This window comes from Carassius gibelio, chromosome B20 (genome assembly GCF_023724105.1).
Source record: "Carassius gibelio isolate Cgi1373 ecotype wild population from Czech Republic chromosome B20, carGib1.2-hapl.c, whole genome shotgun sequence".
In the NCBI taxonomy this organism is placed as follows: Eukaryota; Metazoa; Chordata; class Actinopteri; order Cypriniformes; family Cyprinidae; genus Carassius; species Carassius gibelio.
In genome coordinates this window covers 14,764,845-14,780,481 of record NC_068415.1, presented here as the reverse complement: position 1 = coordinate 14,780,481, position 15,637 = coordinate 14,764,845, and the positions used below count along the sequence as shown (strand labels likewise).

At 36.4% G+C, this 15,637-nt stretch overlaps 3 protein-coding genes across 3 annotated transcripts in view; 2 read left to right on the top strand and 1 right to left on the bottom strand.

Moving 5' to 3' along the window:
• Nucleotides 1-3,338: 3,338 nt before the first annotated feature.
• On the top strand, nt 3,339-8,020 carry ociad2 (OCIA domain containing 2). Its single transcript, XM_052587237.1, is given in 8 exon segments — nt 3,339-3,581; nt 4,037-4,130; nt 5,417-5,470; nt 6,928-6,935; nt 6,937-6,976; nt 7,082-7,232; nt 7,307-7,392; nt 7,587-8,020. Coding segments are annotated over 7 exon segments (507 nt in total). The 5' UTR covers nt 3,339-3,506; the 3' UTR covers nt 7,392; nt 7,587-8,020.
• Nucleotides 8,021-8,254: 234 nt separating this feature from the next.
• On the bottom strand, nt 8,255-11,575 carry ociad1 (OCIA domain containing 1). The gene is made up of 8 exons (XM_052587235.1): nt 11,345-11,575; nt 11,081-11,165; nt 10,807-10,860; nt 10,074-10,121; nt 9,830-9,962; nt 9,405-9,616; nt 9,104-9,259; nt 8,255-8,905 (listed from the first exon to the last, which is right to left on the bottom strand). Exons 1-8 carry the CDS (start codon nt 11,402-11,404, stop codon nt 8,868-8,870), a joined length of 786 nt encoding a protein of 261 aa, XP_052443195.1. The 5' UTR covers nt 11,405-11,575; the 3' UTR covers nt 8,255-8,867.
• A 921-nt stretch (nt 11,576-12,496) lies between these two features.
• Nucleotides 12,497-15,637, top strand: part of fryl (furry homolog, like) — a 101,743-nt gene continuing 98,602 nt past the window's right edge. Inside the window, exon 1 of the mRNA XM_052586610.1 lies at nt 12,497-12,750. The gene's annotated coding sequence lies outside the window, so the exon portion shown is untranslated. The remainder of the gene's footprint in view (nt 12,751-15,637) is intronic.

Here is a 15,637-nt window from a genome sequence, read left to right as displayed (position 1 = left end):
TCCGAAAGCCTAGGCTGCTGCCATATGAGGCAATGATTTTGCAGGCAGCGTTTTTGCACATAGACACCTCATGAAACGGTACCTCCGGAGACAGGACGTAAAGCATAATCTGGATTCGGACATGCCTTGATGCCTTGACGCCTTCCTGCCTCCGAAGTCAGCATTTTAGAGCTTTCGGATGCAGCTAGTATCATATTTAGTGGTTTCAGTACTTATGCATCTTAAATAACAATTATGGTAGATAGATTTATTTGTTTATTGTATTGTATTGATTTTGTTGGTATAATTTCTAAAGGTCGCTAGCTACCGTCATTGTTTGTGTCTCGTCTCATCTCATACTGAATCCGAAATGTGTAAGATAGATTCCGATTGGTTGAGCTAAGTATTGCCAGAGAATGTCTAATATGGCGAGAAGCTTCACTCTCACTACACTTCCGGCTTCTGAACTGGTTGCAGTTCCACTCTGATTCCATATGAGGACGAGTGCAGAATGAATGGAGGTCAATGGCGGTATACCCCTCAAAATCCACTTTTCTCAGGATATAATTTTTTGTCTAGTAATTTCAACGTTGTATTCGAAAGGAGATTGCAAAGAAATTACACATTGCGGGGTAATAGATTTTTTAGAGTAACTTATATGCTTTAAAAAGTCTTTTAAAAATGTCAATGACGTCATCGAACGACCAGAGATACTGCTTTATAGCAATCCTTCAGTCACTTTGGTGCTTTCAGAGAATGTCTATGGTGCTTTCCAGAGCCGTTAGGTAACTCCTAAAAAAACCCATTCAGTCTGTAGAAGGTGATTCAGTGAAGTAGTTAAAATAGTTAAAATATTAACAAAACAATTTGTAGCAATCGAGTAAAGAGTCCCCCTCCCAACAACACGTATCGTTAAGATCTGTGGTAGCCGCTCAACCTGGCCAATTTTGGACATTAGCCAACCTCCCACATGAACCACCGTAAATTCAGGTAGACTTTGACAATTAACACAGTCCACATGGGTCACCTTTTTTCCATCCTTGGGAAATGAGAAATAGGACAACCCTTGCCCACTATTAGAAAAATTTATCATTGCACACCCGTGAGGCATTTTTTTTTCGTTTTCAATTTTTATTGATATTTAGCACTATTGATCTTGACATTTGTTTGTGTTTTTTTAAAGGTGGCAATACTATACCATATGTATCTGGTATTTCTTTTTTTTTTTTTCTTTTTTTTTTTTTAATTCATTTATTCCAGGCAATGGCACAAAAAGTACAAGGTAGACAAATATAGTTAAATCATATAGTGCAAGAAAGAAAAAAAAAAAAAAAAAAAAAGAAAAAAAATATACAGTATTCAAATATGACAATCGAATTCTGCCTGAAAGGGAGTGGGAAGAAGACAACTTATTTAATCCCACCCCAGTTCCACATTTAGTGATTAATAATTGAGCTTCATTATTATTTTGCTCATAGATTATTTACAAATATATCATGGTGGCGTTACCACAAGTAACAAGTAATTATTATAATAACAGTTTATACCAACAATGTAATCGGAATAAGCAATGCCAACAATGGTAAAGGACAATATACCAACGATGGTAATGGACAATATACCAATGATGGTAATGGACAATATACCAAAACACTGAGCACATGTTAACGCTATGAGACAGAGTACAACATAAATTTAACTACAATATAAAATAAATAAACAATGGCAACAATTGTAATGGACAATATACCAACGATGGTAATGGACAATATACCAACCATGGTAAGGAAACACTGAGCACATGTTCACACTATGAGACAGAATACAACAGCACTTTAAATTAAAGACCTTCAACTCTGTATTTTAACCAGACCCAATGTTTATATAACAGTTTAAATTGATAAATAGTTCGGCATTGCTTTTGTTGCAAGTCCAGTTTGTTCCAGAGTTTCACTCCACATACAGACACACAATAATATTTATGAGTAGTTTGGGCTCTCGGTAATGAAAACAACAAGTACTCACATTCAGTTTATTTTCTGTGTAAATTTCACAGTACACACATAACAATAGGCAGATAAAAGTGCCAGCAACAACAACAACAAAAAAGTTGCTGCATTGAAAATAATATCTTGGGCGAAAAAGTCCGCCTTAACATTCTGATCCCGCTGATTCTGATTGGGATGCCATTAAGCGGTATCTCTGGTCGTATCAGTCCTTCACTGACCAATCAGCGTTCATTAGCAGAATGCTTGCGTGTTATGGGCAACAACAACTCAACCTGTAAGAAATCGAAAGGACATAAGTACTCGTTCATTCAACTTTCGACCTATAACCCATGTTGAACTTGCAAAACCTACAATCAGATCTGAGATTTCTCAACGGCAATCGGGTGAAAGGGACACATTTAGCCGTTTAGGCCCATAGACTCCCATTCATTTCGTTCTCATGGCGATCGCCCCCAGTGGAACTCTGGTGGAACTGCAACCAAAATTCGGCTCCTCGGTACAATAGTACTTAATTGGGAGTGGGAATGCTCTCTGTAGACGGGCTCTGGCAGTTCAAATTCAAAACATTGGGGAGGATTTTTTCACCTGAGCCCTTCTCCTCAGACTTGAGGGGACTCCACGCGCAGGTTGCCAAGGAAAGCCAAGTGGACCATAAAACTCGTGCTTTTCAACGCCGTATTAATTTTAAAATGCCGTTTTCATAACTCCGCCAGGATTAATTAATTGAAATAAGCTGTGTTTTCAGACAACTGGTAACCTGGATTGCCGAAATACAACAATGTATAAAGGGCTCCGTTACCTTCTATGTTACATTATTTCCCCGTAGAAACAGTTCGTCTCACTTCAAAACACACAAATTACATTGAAAGGGAATTTTGACATTTGAAAATTTAAGAAACTTGAGGTTAAATCACATCACATCATTTGAGATGTAAAGGTTAATTTTTTTTTCTAAGTTGTAAATAAAATGGATTATTGGAGTACTGTATTTTTAAAAATATTTCTACTTTAAAATGTAATCTTTAATTCCATGTTATCTGCTTCTTTGTAATTATTTGTGAAATTTACTATCAGTTTCTGTCTGAAGAATTTTCAAAGTAAATCCTACACTTTTTCAGCATTTATCTTCATGCTTACACTGATTTTTTAAATGTCTTTTAAGCGCGATGTAGTATATATTTTCAGTATACTTATTTTTAAAAACTATTTATATCTTATATGAACACAATACTAGCTAAAACACTAAATCCAGCGATTGCCGTCTACAGTCAAATAGCAGTGTTCACGTGTGTGTAATTTGCAAGGCAACCATGACGTTGGGTTTGGATTGAAACTACAGGACATCAAGGCACTTCCCACAACGGGAGGTGCCTTACACAAGGAGAGGAGGAGCTCTATAAGGGGTCAAAAGAAACCAATAATCATGAAAAATGCAAAAACATTGACTTTTCAGAAGTAAAGGAGAACCTTAGCAGACGAGACAAATAGAAAAGGGAGGAGCGTGTGAATGGAAAAGACATGAGTACAGAAGGAAATCAGAGTATGAGTGGAGAAGGAGTGGAGGACACAAAACCTGGCCAGTCTGGGTGGAAGGTAAGAGGGTTTTGAGAAGTTTGTTTATATTTCAGAAAGACTGCAGCTATAAATATTAATGTAGCTGGTATTAATAATTGATATAAAGATCTTTAACAAGAATGTGGGCCTTCATGGAGAGCAGTATCCTTTGTGTCACATTTAGCATTTGTTTGTTCAGACCAACGTTCATGTGGTAGATATCATGTAGACTGATAGTAACCAGATGTTCACCTCGCTTCCTGTGACATCAGGCCTGCATTTGCTGTATGGTCACTAAGTTTACACAGAGCCAGAAAGCTGTAAACTACATTTTGCAGATTTTGTGTGCTAATGTGGTCACAAGTACAGAAGATCCTTTGAAACTAGCCACCAGGTTTCAAAGTACCTTGTGATGATTGTTTAACGGGAAATAGCTCGACAAATGGGACTTCCTGTAACCCGTATAATTATCTCTGATCTTTTTGTTGTTACAGCAATTCCAGTGCCCCATAGCTGATCCACGCTTTCCTAGGGAAGATATAAAGCAGATATGGAAGGATTGTCAGTACGAGAGCTTCTGGTATCGAGGTAAAGAAACAAAGACACATTTGTACTCATTTACTGTCCCTTAAACTGAAAGCTGACCCAAAAAATCATTTACTCACCCTCATGTCATTCCAAACCTGTATGACTAACTTACTTCTACTAAACACTAGTGAAAAGAAAATATTTGTTTTGGGTTGACTTTCATATAAGCATGCAGATTTCTTCTGTTCCTCTGAATAAATAGTTTTAATTTTGGGTGAATTGTATTTTTTCAATTCAAATATTTTTCATTTTTGTAATTATTTGTTTAGAAGATCTTCTTTTTATGTTTTATTGATGGGAAAAGATTTTGAGTGAAACTTATCTTTATATAAGCATTATATTTATATAAGCTTTATATAAGTGGCAGTGGCTCAGTGGTTCATGTAGGTTGTCTACAAACCGGAAGGTTGGTGGTTTGATCCCCGGCTCCACCTGACCAAGTGTCGAGGTGTCCTTGAGCAAGACACCTAACCCCAGCTGCTCCCGACGAGCTGGATGGCGCCTTGCATGGCTGACATCGCCGTCAGTGTATGATTGACTGTGTGAATGGGTGAATGTGAGGCAATTTGTAAAGCGCTTTGGATGGCCATGTGGTCTGTTGAAAGCGCTATATAAATGCAGTCCATTTACCATTTACCATATCAGTTGTTTTTTTAGTGTAGGAGATGGGTTGGGTTATTCTTTAAAAATGTGTATCTTGGACAAAACATTGAATGGTTGCCCTCTGAATCATCTTCATAGGGTGTGTGCTTTTGTAAAAAGGACCTGACAGATGTGTACGTTTTTTTTTTTAAGAACGTTTTTTCCAAGAAAATGGCTAATGGAGCAAAGCAGTGGTGTCTTTATTATCCAGTGCTTATGTTTTGACATGCATGGCTGGAATTTTGTGTTGAACACATGAAATGTTGGAAACATGAGCCTCATGTTAAGTCTTCCAACTGACTGTGATCTGTGGCTCAGCTGACCAAATATTGGATGATAAAATGAAGATGTAGAATACCCATCATCAGTGCACTTATACAAGTAACATTTTATCTGACCAGCCCCTCTGGTGTGTAGCACGGATAATATCTACCTCAAAATCATTTCTAGAGCCTCGTAAGTCAAATTTGAAACTTGAAGTGTCTTCAGATTGCTTCTTGTCTTGCAGATTGAGAATTTCCGTGTTTACATTGAGTGTGACTTCTGGATCTGATTTTACCAAAGGAACCATTTGGTATTTAGATGTTGAATGTTTAGCTCTAGGTTTGGAGTAATAATGTGTTGACCTGTTAATGTCTCAACAGCTCTTCCACTGTCTGCCAGCAGCATGGCTGTGACTGGTGGCCTCATATATAGCGGTAAGATTCAGTCAACAAATAATGTAAATGTGTATTCATTACACAAAGCTGTTGGGTTTGAGTCGTGAGTTCAGGAGCAGTTTGGGCAGTTTTGTTTAAATTAAATGAAATGATATATTCAGCTTGGTACATATATGTTGCCACACAGGCACAATTCACAATTCACCACAAGCTGCTAACAAGGCCAGATTAGACTTTGCCAAAAAACATCTAAAAAAGCGAGGCTTGGGCCTGGAACAGCTCATGATCCAAATCAAACAACATGATCTGTGAAACCTGGTTGAGCAGTGTGATTGCATGAACACGCATGGCTTCCAATGGCACTGGGTTACTAGTGTTTACTGATGAGGTGACAGAAGACTGAAGAAGCCGGATGAATTCTGAAAGGTATACGGATATACTGTCTGCCCTGATTAAGTCAAATGAAGCAGTTGATTGGGCAGCACTTTATAGTACAGATGGATGATGACCCAAAACCTACAGCAAAAGTAACCTAGGAGTTTTTGAATGTAAAAATATTTCGCAATCTCCTGACCTCAACCTTCAACCCGACTGAACATGTATTTCACTTGTTGAAGACAAAACTAAAGACAGAAAGACCCACAAACAAACAACAACTAAAGTTGGCCTGCAGTAAAAACCCGGCAAAGCATCACAAAAGAGGAAACCCAGGCTCTGGTGAAGTCCATGAGTTCCAGACTTGAGGCAGTCATAGTCTGCAAAGGATTCTCAACTAAATGTATTTATTTTTGATTATTTATTAGTCAATGACATTTGAGCCCTTGTATATACGGGGACTATGTGTAAACACGGTTGTAATTCTTAAGAATTTTTTATTTTTTGTTCAACCTTGAATTAAAGCTTAAAGTCTGCGCTTAAATTTCATCTTGATTCTTTCATTTTAATTCTGTTCTGGTGGATTACAGAGCCAAAATTATGAAAATTGTCAGTGTCCAAAATATAAAATGGACCTTACTGTAAAAAAAAAATATTTCTGCTAGTTGCCAGGGCAGCATTTTTCATTCTTGATGTACTAAAATAACTAAAACTGTAATACAAGTTAACACACACACACACAAACACATATAAAGACAGGTTTAATACAACAGAATTACGTAAACTTTAAGAGATTAATATTAAAACATGTAATGTATAACATACAAAAAAAACAATTTCAAGATATTAATAAAAATGACTAGTTTTTTTTTTTTTATTAAACTAAAATGACACCGTCTACCTGTTAAATTATGCTTTATGACTGAAACTAACTAAATTTTTTTACTTGAGCCAGACGATTCAAAAGATGAGCACATAAGGGTCTGTTTAGTGCATGGAACATAGAAAAACAATGGAAAGGCAGTGCAGTGGAATGCAAAAATAAGTTTTGTGTAAAAGGACTCTTCTTATTGACTATTGAAAACGTATAATCCAGTTTGCTTTTTTTTTTTTTTTAACAGGTGTCTGGAAAAAAATCCAAGCGATTTGGGTATTTTCCTAAACTCCTTTGTAAGTCTCTGTTGAATAATAATTTCCCATCTCATATTATTATGAATGTTTTGTATCATTACTGTAGCCTACTTGGCTAACCCATCAATCTACTTTCCTCTGCAGTGGCTGGTATTGTGGGGTATGCTGTAGGCAAAGCTTCCTATGTTGGGACCTGCAGAGAAAAGTTTAACAATAAACTTGGACCAGATTTCACCAGAGGATTTGGTCCGACTTCTCCTGGATTTGGACCTAGTGGCTGTAAACCTGGACACAGGTAAATATCGTAAGGAGGCATGTCATGAGTCATGTTGCTCTTTGACATATCTGTTAATGGTTTCCTTTATACAGACACTGCATCCATGTGTGTGAGAAATGCAAACAAGAAGAAGCACAAGCCGCAGCAACAGCGCCTGATGCACCCACTCAGAGCTGAGGTAAAGAAACCCAACACACTTATATACCTAAACACAAAATTCACCTCACTCCACACCGGCACACTAGACCATACCCACCAACTACTATTAATTTACATTCTAAAACCACAAAACACCCCTTACCTGCTATCTTTCAAAGGAAACACAGTATGCAATCAATGCTAAAGTTAAATCTATTTGTTTTTTTGTTGCAGGGTCTCTGAGATCCACAGGACATCACTCGTTACCTCGTCATGTTTTTTCAATAAAATAAATCACTAAATAAAAAAAATCTTTTGGTGTTTTTTTTTTTTTTTAAATGCAAAACAAAGCAGCTATGATAATCTTGAATGGACCTTCATTCTAACGAACCGGCAGGGGGCGCCAAGACACTACGAGACCCTGCAGCAATGAGGACAAACTAGAGCTTTTTCGCAATTATTGGAATAGACTATTTCAGTAGTTGCGAAAAAGGTTGTCTAGTTTGACCACATAGATGTGTCAAATACAATTAACGTTTTAGCACAGAGATGTAGTGTTTGAGTTGGATTTGAGGGAACAAGGTAACAATAAGAAATGCATGCTGTTGTAGTGTTAAATCCGGCGTAAAAGAATCCACCTCATAGGAATCAGTATGATGTTTTTATAATGTTATATCCAAATGATATTTGCTCAGCTTTTATTTGTTTAACGTTTGTTTGTTTAAATATGGAAAAGGGAATGGAGGTTTCTGTTGAATTTTTTTACAGTAAGTAGCTGCATTTGATCAAAGTTAAATGCAGTATGTGTGTGTGTCAGATTTGCATGACTTATGACAATATTATGATTCAAGTATATATTAAGTGTATATTTCCTTCACACACAAGGATCAATGTGCAGTGAATGAATTACACGTCACCGGCTTTATTTGAAATGTCTGAACATTTGAATATAAAATTTCATTAAAAGTATTTTAAAGATAATTAAGGAGCAAGTATATATTTATCTCCAGCACAGAAGACTGTAATAACTGTAACATCAGTGAATGATGTCATCCTCATCATCATGCGTCCAGATCTAAACACATCTACTGTCATAATACTGTTGGAATTGTCACTTGTGCACAGCTTTTAGATGCTGTTATTTATTACATCTGCTTTTCTGGTTTTATATGAAACAATATCATATTTATTGTTGTTATTATAATTTTATTTATTTATTAGCAAATCTCAAGCAGATCTGCCCAGAATGTCCTGATCAATAAAAACAATGACAGTTTGTTAAAATGATTTCTTAAGTCTGCTAAAAGCAAGAAGCCATGGTGAAAAACTTGTTTTCAATCCATAAATGTGCTATCAAAAGAAAATAGTCATTTAGCATTCATTTGAAAAATTGAGTTTTACTCCTTAAGGTACATTCAACTTTTGATTGCAGCTTTTGGTCTGATCTGGCAGAAGGAGTCATGACAACTCCACAGAAGTCACTGTGTTGAGATCTTGAGCGCCTCAAACAGTTGATTACTCATCCCAAGCATCTCCATATTTGTTCTTTTTAACTGGAGGGGTGGAGAAAGAAAGTTAAACTGGTTAACAGATGAAAACATACAAGGACACTGAAATTGTAAAATATTTATTAACTATACCAATACTCATACAAACATAAAAATTAAAGTCAAGCTTCAACACTCTTTCTCACAAATCATTACTTGTATAGACCAATGAAAAGTTTAGGGAAATCAGTCGGTGAGGCTCACCCTCCTTCCTAGGTACTGGTGCCACTGTTTGTGGTTTCATCTGGGTTTCAGCTTTCTGTGTGAGAGTGACCTCATAGTTCTCTCTATTCTTGCTACGCAGTTCCTCATACAACACTGGCTTCTTTTTGGGCACATCCTCATCTGGATAGAGCGGAGCTTTGGGACAAATGCAAACTAGTGGTTTAACATCTACCAGTCAGATGACAAATCTTCATTCAGTGACAGATGTCTTCACCCAAATGTAATCAAATTTATGTGTCTATACAAATATACATGTTGTTTTGTGCAAGAGGGGCAGTACCTTGAGGAGAAATATCATCCCTGATGTTAACAGGACCAGAATCACTGAATCCAGAACTGAAAGGAGTGGGGTCGTATGATTGGGAGGGTCTGCTGTAGGTGTAGTCACTGGTGTAACTGCTGTCACTCTCAGGCAAAGAACTGACTTCTGACTCCGAAACAGACTGTTGAGATTCTGATGGGTTTGGACCTTCAAAGTCTGACTGGTTTAGCCTTAAAAAAATTAATTCACCATGTGTAAAATACCTGTCAAACTGAATTACTTTAAATATATTATTGCTATGTCTAATGTTTTATATTAAATATAAAATGAAACAAATGAAATAAAACACAGATAGCTATAAGCAATTTTATATTTCTAACTATAAAAACAAACTATAGAAATTCAAATATATTTGAAATAATTCTGTGTGCACTTGTTCTTACTCTGAAGGCATGTGATGCAGACGTCTCTGTCGTAGTGCCTCTCCCAGCGGGGAGTTCTCCAGTTTCCTAAACTTTTCTTCACAGACCCTCATGTAAGACATTTTCCCAGTAATGTATCCAAACATGCCGGCAACTGCATAAAAATCACAAATATTCAAAGGTACTTAGGAAAATGTAGCCTTTGAATATCCCTTATCGTATGTGTTTTATATAATTTGTGCTGTCTGTTGTTCTTGATACTTACATGCAACTTTAGGAAGAGAGCCAAATCTGGGCGATGGAGTAAGGATTCCTATGGATAAACAGTATCAATATAAGACTTTACCCTTTTGTTTCAATTGTTTTACTGCCAAAATCCAAACCCATGAAACTTTCTCATACTCAGAATGCAAATGAAGAGCATGTAGAGTTGGGTTTCGGTTTACAATATTTGACATGTTCTATATATGTGCACTGTTAGATGTTTCTATGTGAAAAAAAGGCTAAATTAAATGGTTCATCATACAAAAGGATTGTGTCTACTTGGGATACTTGGATTAAACCGCTCTATTCATATCGATTTCTTTGACAACCTCTTTATGGAAATTCTGAATCACTCAAATTTTGGTGGAATGGACTTTTAACGGAGGAATTGAAGTCTCTCAGGTTTCATTAACGATATCTTCCTTTGTGATTCAGAGATGAATGAAAGTCGTATGGGTTTGAAACAACAAAAATGTATCTCTCTTCTTCATGACTTCTCTAAAAATGTTGTAGTCATTTGTTATTGTAATGCTTTCTAAAATCTTTTACTTTCCAGAGCTCTAAATATATAGGAGGAAAACTAATTATATCAGTCTACAATAAAAAGTTTCATTACTTGAGATTTTATAGTTTTTAATGACTTTTCCCATTTTTTTTAATACCCAGGGAAATCTAGAATTTCTGTGACAATGGGAGACATGAGTAAAAACCTGAAAAAGAGGATGTGAACGTACCTCTTGATACCATTACCTGAGTCGCTGCAACTGCAATGGCAGAAAATGGCAAGGCTGCAAATAACGAGAGAGCAAACATTGAAAAACTCTCATATACAAGTTCTTTCTCATCAGAAGCATCTTGAGATGAAACCTTGCAAAGAAATTCTGATGAGGAATTAAACAGAAAACTAAAATAAAACGAAGAGAAAGCAAAAAAAGATGTTGGCCAGAATGACAGTCAAGTGTCAATAAATCATGACAGGTTTCATCACTGAAGTAGAGCACTACTCACATCTGTACCAGAGGCTTTCTGAATTGCACTCTCTGAAGACACGCCTCTCTTCTTCATTGGGAATATAAGAGGCATTAAAAGCGCCCTGTGGAGACAAATCTATGCGTGAGGAAAACTTTCTGAAAGCTCCCTATCAGTGATACATTTATCCTGTAAATAGAAACCGCACACACACTTTGCTTCTGAAATACTTCTGCATGACACAGAGCAGTAAGAGACAGAATATGTGCTTTATAAACACTGTCAGGTGTATTTACTGCCTACCTTACTCGACCCATGTGATTCTTGAGCAGCCGGAGTGAATCCAGACGAAGACTGCGACATGACTGATCCAAGAAGCACAGCACGATTATACAAACAATAGTGTTTTTGTAGTAGCCATGGGATTACGCGGATTACGAGTCAATAAGGCAAGAGACACACTTTATTACATGACCTCTAGTCGACTCTTATCAGCAAACAACATTAACCCGGAAGTGCAGGAGTTAAGCCGGAAGCACCAATGAAAAGTCTCACAACAACGCACCAATATTTGGAAATATTTATTATAATAATATATGTACATATAAGAATGGTTTATTGTAAATTCAACACGGGAAAATAAAAAAATAAATTAAATAAAAAAATATATGTTTAAATAAAAATATGTTTATTTGCATGCTTAAGTTAATTTTACTATATTTGAACCGTTGTCATAAGATTTAAAGATACGATTTCATAGCTCATACCTAATATCTATATATTATATTATATATACGTAATATGCATATCTAATATGTAATAAAACATCAGTTCAACTTCATATACTTCAATATTCTTATAAATAGCAGACGAAGAAAAGTCTAAAATTTAAAGCGTTCAGAGACGAACATGAACATGTACATGTGCATGTATTTGATACTTGATGCATTAACCTATTTGCATAATTTATTATTTTTATTAAGCATGAAATATAAAAATAAATACAAAATTGTAGTCTGAATTTAAAAAGCATCAGATTTATTTATTTATCAGATATTTAAAAGTTTAAAGAAATCATAACTTGTGTCAGTATGAGTATTAATCACTTTTAGTGTTATGTAAGTAGCCATTTAATTGCCTCATCTATCTATCGCCCTCGCAACGAAAAAATAATCCTCATAAACAACGAACAATTAAGAGGTCTGATCTAATAAAAGTACTGCTTTTTACTTATGCAGTGTACGAGTGTGTATTTTGACAAACCGAAGGAAATATCGCGAAATCATGTGCTTTCAGCCAATCCAGTAGCATTGTGTGTTGATTGATAGCTCAATCAGCCACTAGAATGGTCCGTTTGTTAAGCGTATGAATACAGTGCGTTCATAGCTGCGAGCTCAGGGCGGGGCTTAGCTCCGCAATCTTGACACCGCGACTCTCCAATCAGAAGAGCGGATTGTCAAAGCCGTTAGCCAGCGCTGCTCCAATCTGATGGACAGGGAGGTGGGCACGTTGTCATTCGTCGAGTTTTTAGGTGTTTTGCGAAAAAAGACCGAGAAGATCAGCCATAAGAACGAATGTTAGTGGTCAACGGATGTGAACTTTTGTTTTTGTGAAGCTCGAGTCCTCTTTTGGAGAGAAGAGCCATCGGGTTTTCAGCGCTAGCGCGAGCAGGCTAACTGACGAGGAAAAGCGCAGCTGCTCTTAAAAAGGTAAGAAGGGCCGAAATCTGTTTGACTAACCTCAAATACCCAACGTCTAGTATATGACCGAGAGAGCCAGCTTTCACTTTTAACGCTCATCGGTTGTCCTTTCAGATGTACTTTTCTTCGCAGTATATGATCAGTTGGTAGTCAAGTCATGTTATGTTGACCTGCATTTAAGCGAAGATGAGTGCAGTCAGTGGCTATGTTAAAAACTCTAGTGAGCTGTCTACCTAGACAGCGTTTTCGGGCATCATTGGTAAGGTACATGAGTTGAGCAGGCCATGTAAAACTAAAGTCTTAATGCACAGGTCACTATGTGACTTTTCATGGAGTTTTCTGAGCTAACATGAGACAACATTGCGTTTAACCATTCAATAAAACTGGAGAATCTGGCTTTGGGAAAGCTGGACTGAAGGGAGAGACCGTTACAAAACTGCAGTTTGGTGGAAACATCAGTCATAATATAAAGATCTGCGGTATAAGTAACAGGATGCTGTTAGGCTGAGTTTAAAACCCCCAAAGTTGTTCATCAACAACTCTTATTTTGTTTGAAACCACAAATTAGACCAATTAATTTGCTTTCTCTTTCATTTCCTGTAGTGGAAAAGAAGTGTGAAGTATTAGTAAAACCTTGGAGCGGGTTATGCTAAATCTTTAAATCTAAAAACATGGTTTGGTTTCAATCCAGTCCACATCTTTTATTTTCCTTTATCTTGTTCATCTAATAAAATCTGTCACTTGAAAGGCTCATTGATGTTTATTGCTTGTCCTATGCAAACATGTGCATGAGTCATAAATGATGTTAATGGCTGTAGTGTCCCAGCCAGCCTTTCAGCATTTGGTGAGAGAGCTTGTTCATCAGTGAGCAGAGAAGAGCTCACATTCCCGATCTGAGCTCCGAGAGGAGTGTGAACTCTTCCTGCTTACTGATGAACAAGCTGCTCTGAGTGTCATGACCGCAGTGTGTCTCTTCTAAACAGTAGTGGGTTTGGTGGAAGACAGGTGCATGGGATTTTTGCATTGGAGTTAAACACTTGGGCCTTCACCTTTCAATGAATGCTTCTAAAATGTAGATGCATGCAGCCTAGATATTGAAGCATGCTATTTTAATCTGAAATTAAAAATGAAATCATATGTTAAATAATAGTAAAAAACCTTTTACAAAATACATAATTATATTTTCAATAACAGTGGCAGTGAAATTTCATGCTTATTGATGCCAGTTCAGCTACTAACATGCTAAAGAATTGAAAAAGCTGTAGTATTAGTATAAATAGTAACAAATTAAAACAATGTTTGTAGCTGTCAAATTAAGTAATTATAATTAAAAATACTTAATTAAACTAGAATTAAAAATTACTAATTAGGCCAGAAATATAATACTCTTATTTAGCAAGGATGTGTTAGGTGTTGAAAAGTGACAGTAAATATTTTTATATGGTTACAAAAAAAGGTCAATTTTACACCGGCTTAATGCTGTTCTTTTCTATTTTCTATTTATCATAGAATCCTGAAAAGAAATGCATTACTGATTCCACGTAAATATTAAAGAACTGTTTTCAACATATAGCTTAAAATAATTTGAAATGTTTCGAGCAGCATTTTAGAATGATTTTTGAAGGATCATGTGACACTGAAGACAGGAGTAGTTGCTTCTTAAAAGTCAGTTTCTTTGTAGAAAAAAAACATCTTAAGCACATAGAATAACATGAGTGGACTTTGAACGATTAATTGCCGCTTTGAATGTTTACGTAATTGCGGCATCCATTTATCTTAATCACGATTAGAAATGTTATTAATTGTGCAGCCCTAACTCTGAAATGTAGATCAGTGAGGGGTTGTTTTTCTTGTCAATATTATGCAAAGACCCTACAAGATCAAGACAGATCTGATATGAATGATATATTGTCTTCCTTGACATCATAAGATTATAACTTTTACCACACAGTGAACTGCTTGAATATATCAAGAACCGTTTCATATAATGTTTTTTACAAGCATCCTAGTGACAGTATACTGTGCTATGTGCATCGATAACCTAACAAATTACCTTGTTTAAGATGTGTTTTCAGTAAATTGCTTCTTTGCTGGAACTAATGCTCGTTGTTAATTAGTCCCACATAAATGAAAGAGATATACAGTATAGTCGTAATCCCATGGGATCGTTTTGTCATTTAAGAGGGAGGGGAAAGGAATTAATTGATTTGCTCCTCTGTCCTAATTTTAATGTCAATTTGCCTGAGGTTGTAGTGTTTTAACGCCCTCTTGAATACCCTTTTCTTGTGTGATAAGTTATTAAGGGAATAATCACAACAGATGTAATCAGAAAATATGATATAGGCCTGTTTACAGTCATGTTTGCATGGCATGTGAAACAGATTTTTTTTTACTTATTTTTTCCGTGAGAACTTTGTTTTTTTAAATATTTTTGTCTTGAAAGAACAAAACAAGAAACAGTGAGGGCTTTTGATTCGAGTCATCCATTGTCTGGTACAGTATAAAGGGTCTTGTAATAGTGGGGCCGGACAGTCTGGTGTAGGTGGCAAATTAATGCACATGTGGGCATTTTGGAACTCGGGCCTTACAGAGCTGGATTTTTACCACAAATGAAAGACACATTTTAATGGCCTAAATTTTTTTCCCAGAAGAAAATGAAATATCAGACATAGTTTTGCCCCTGGCCTCTTGTGCCCTTCAGGGGTGTTGTGTAATTGCATTTGCTAAGTGAACTGACACTGAGTTGTGTATTCTGCCATCTGACGAGCGATGCAGATGACCATCATGACCATATTTTCCATACGCCTACTGTGCTTAGAGCTCGCCGTTGTGACACTGCAGATCTGCCGTCAGCTGTCTCGCAGAGAATGCCAAGAAAATTAACACTGCATTCTTC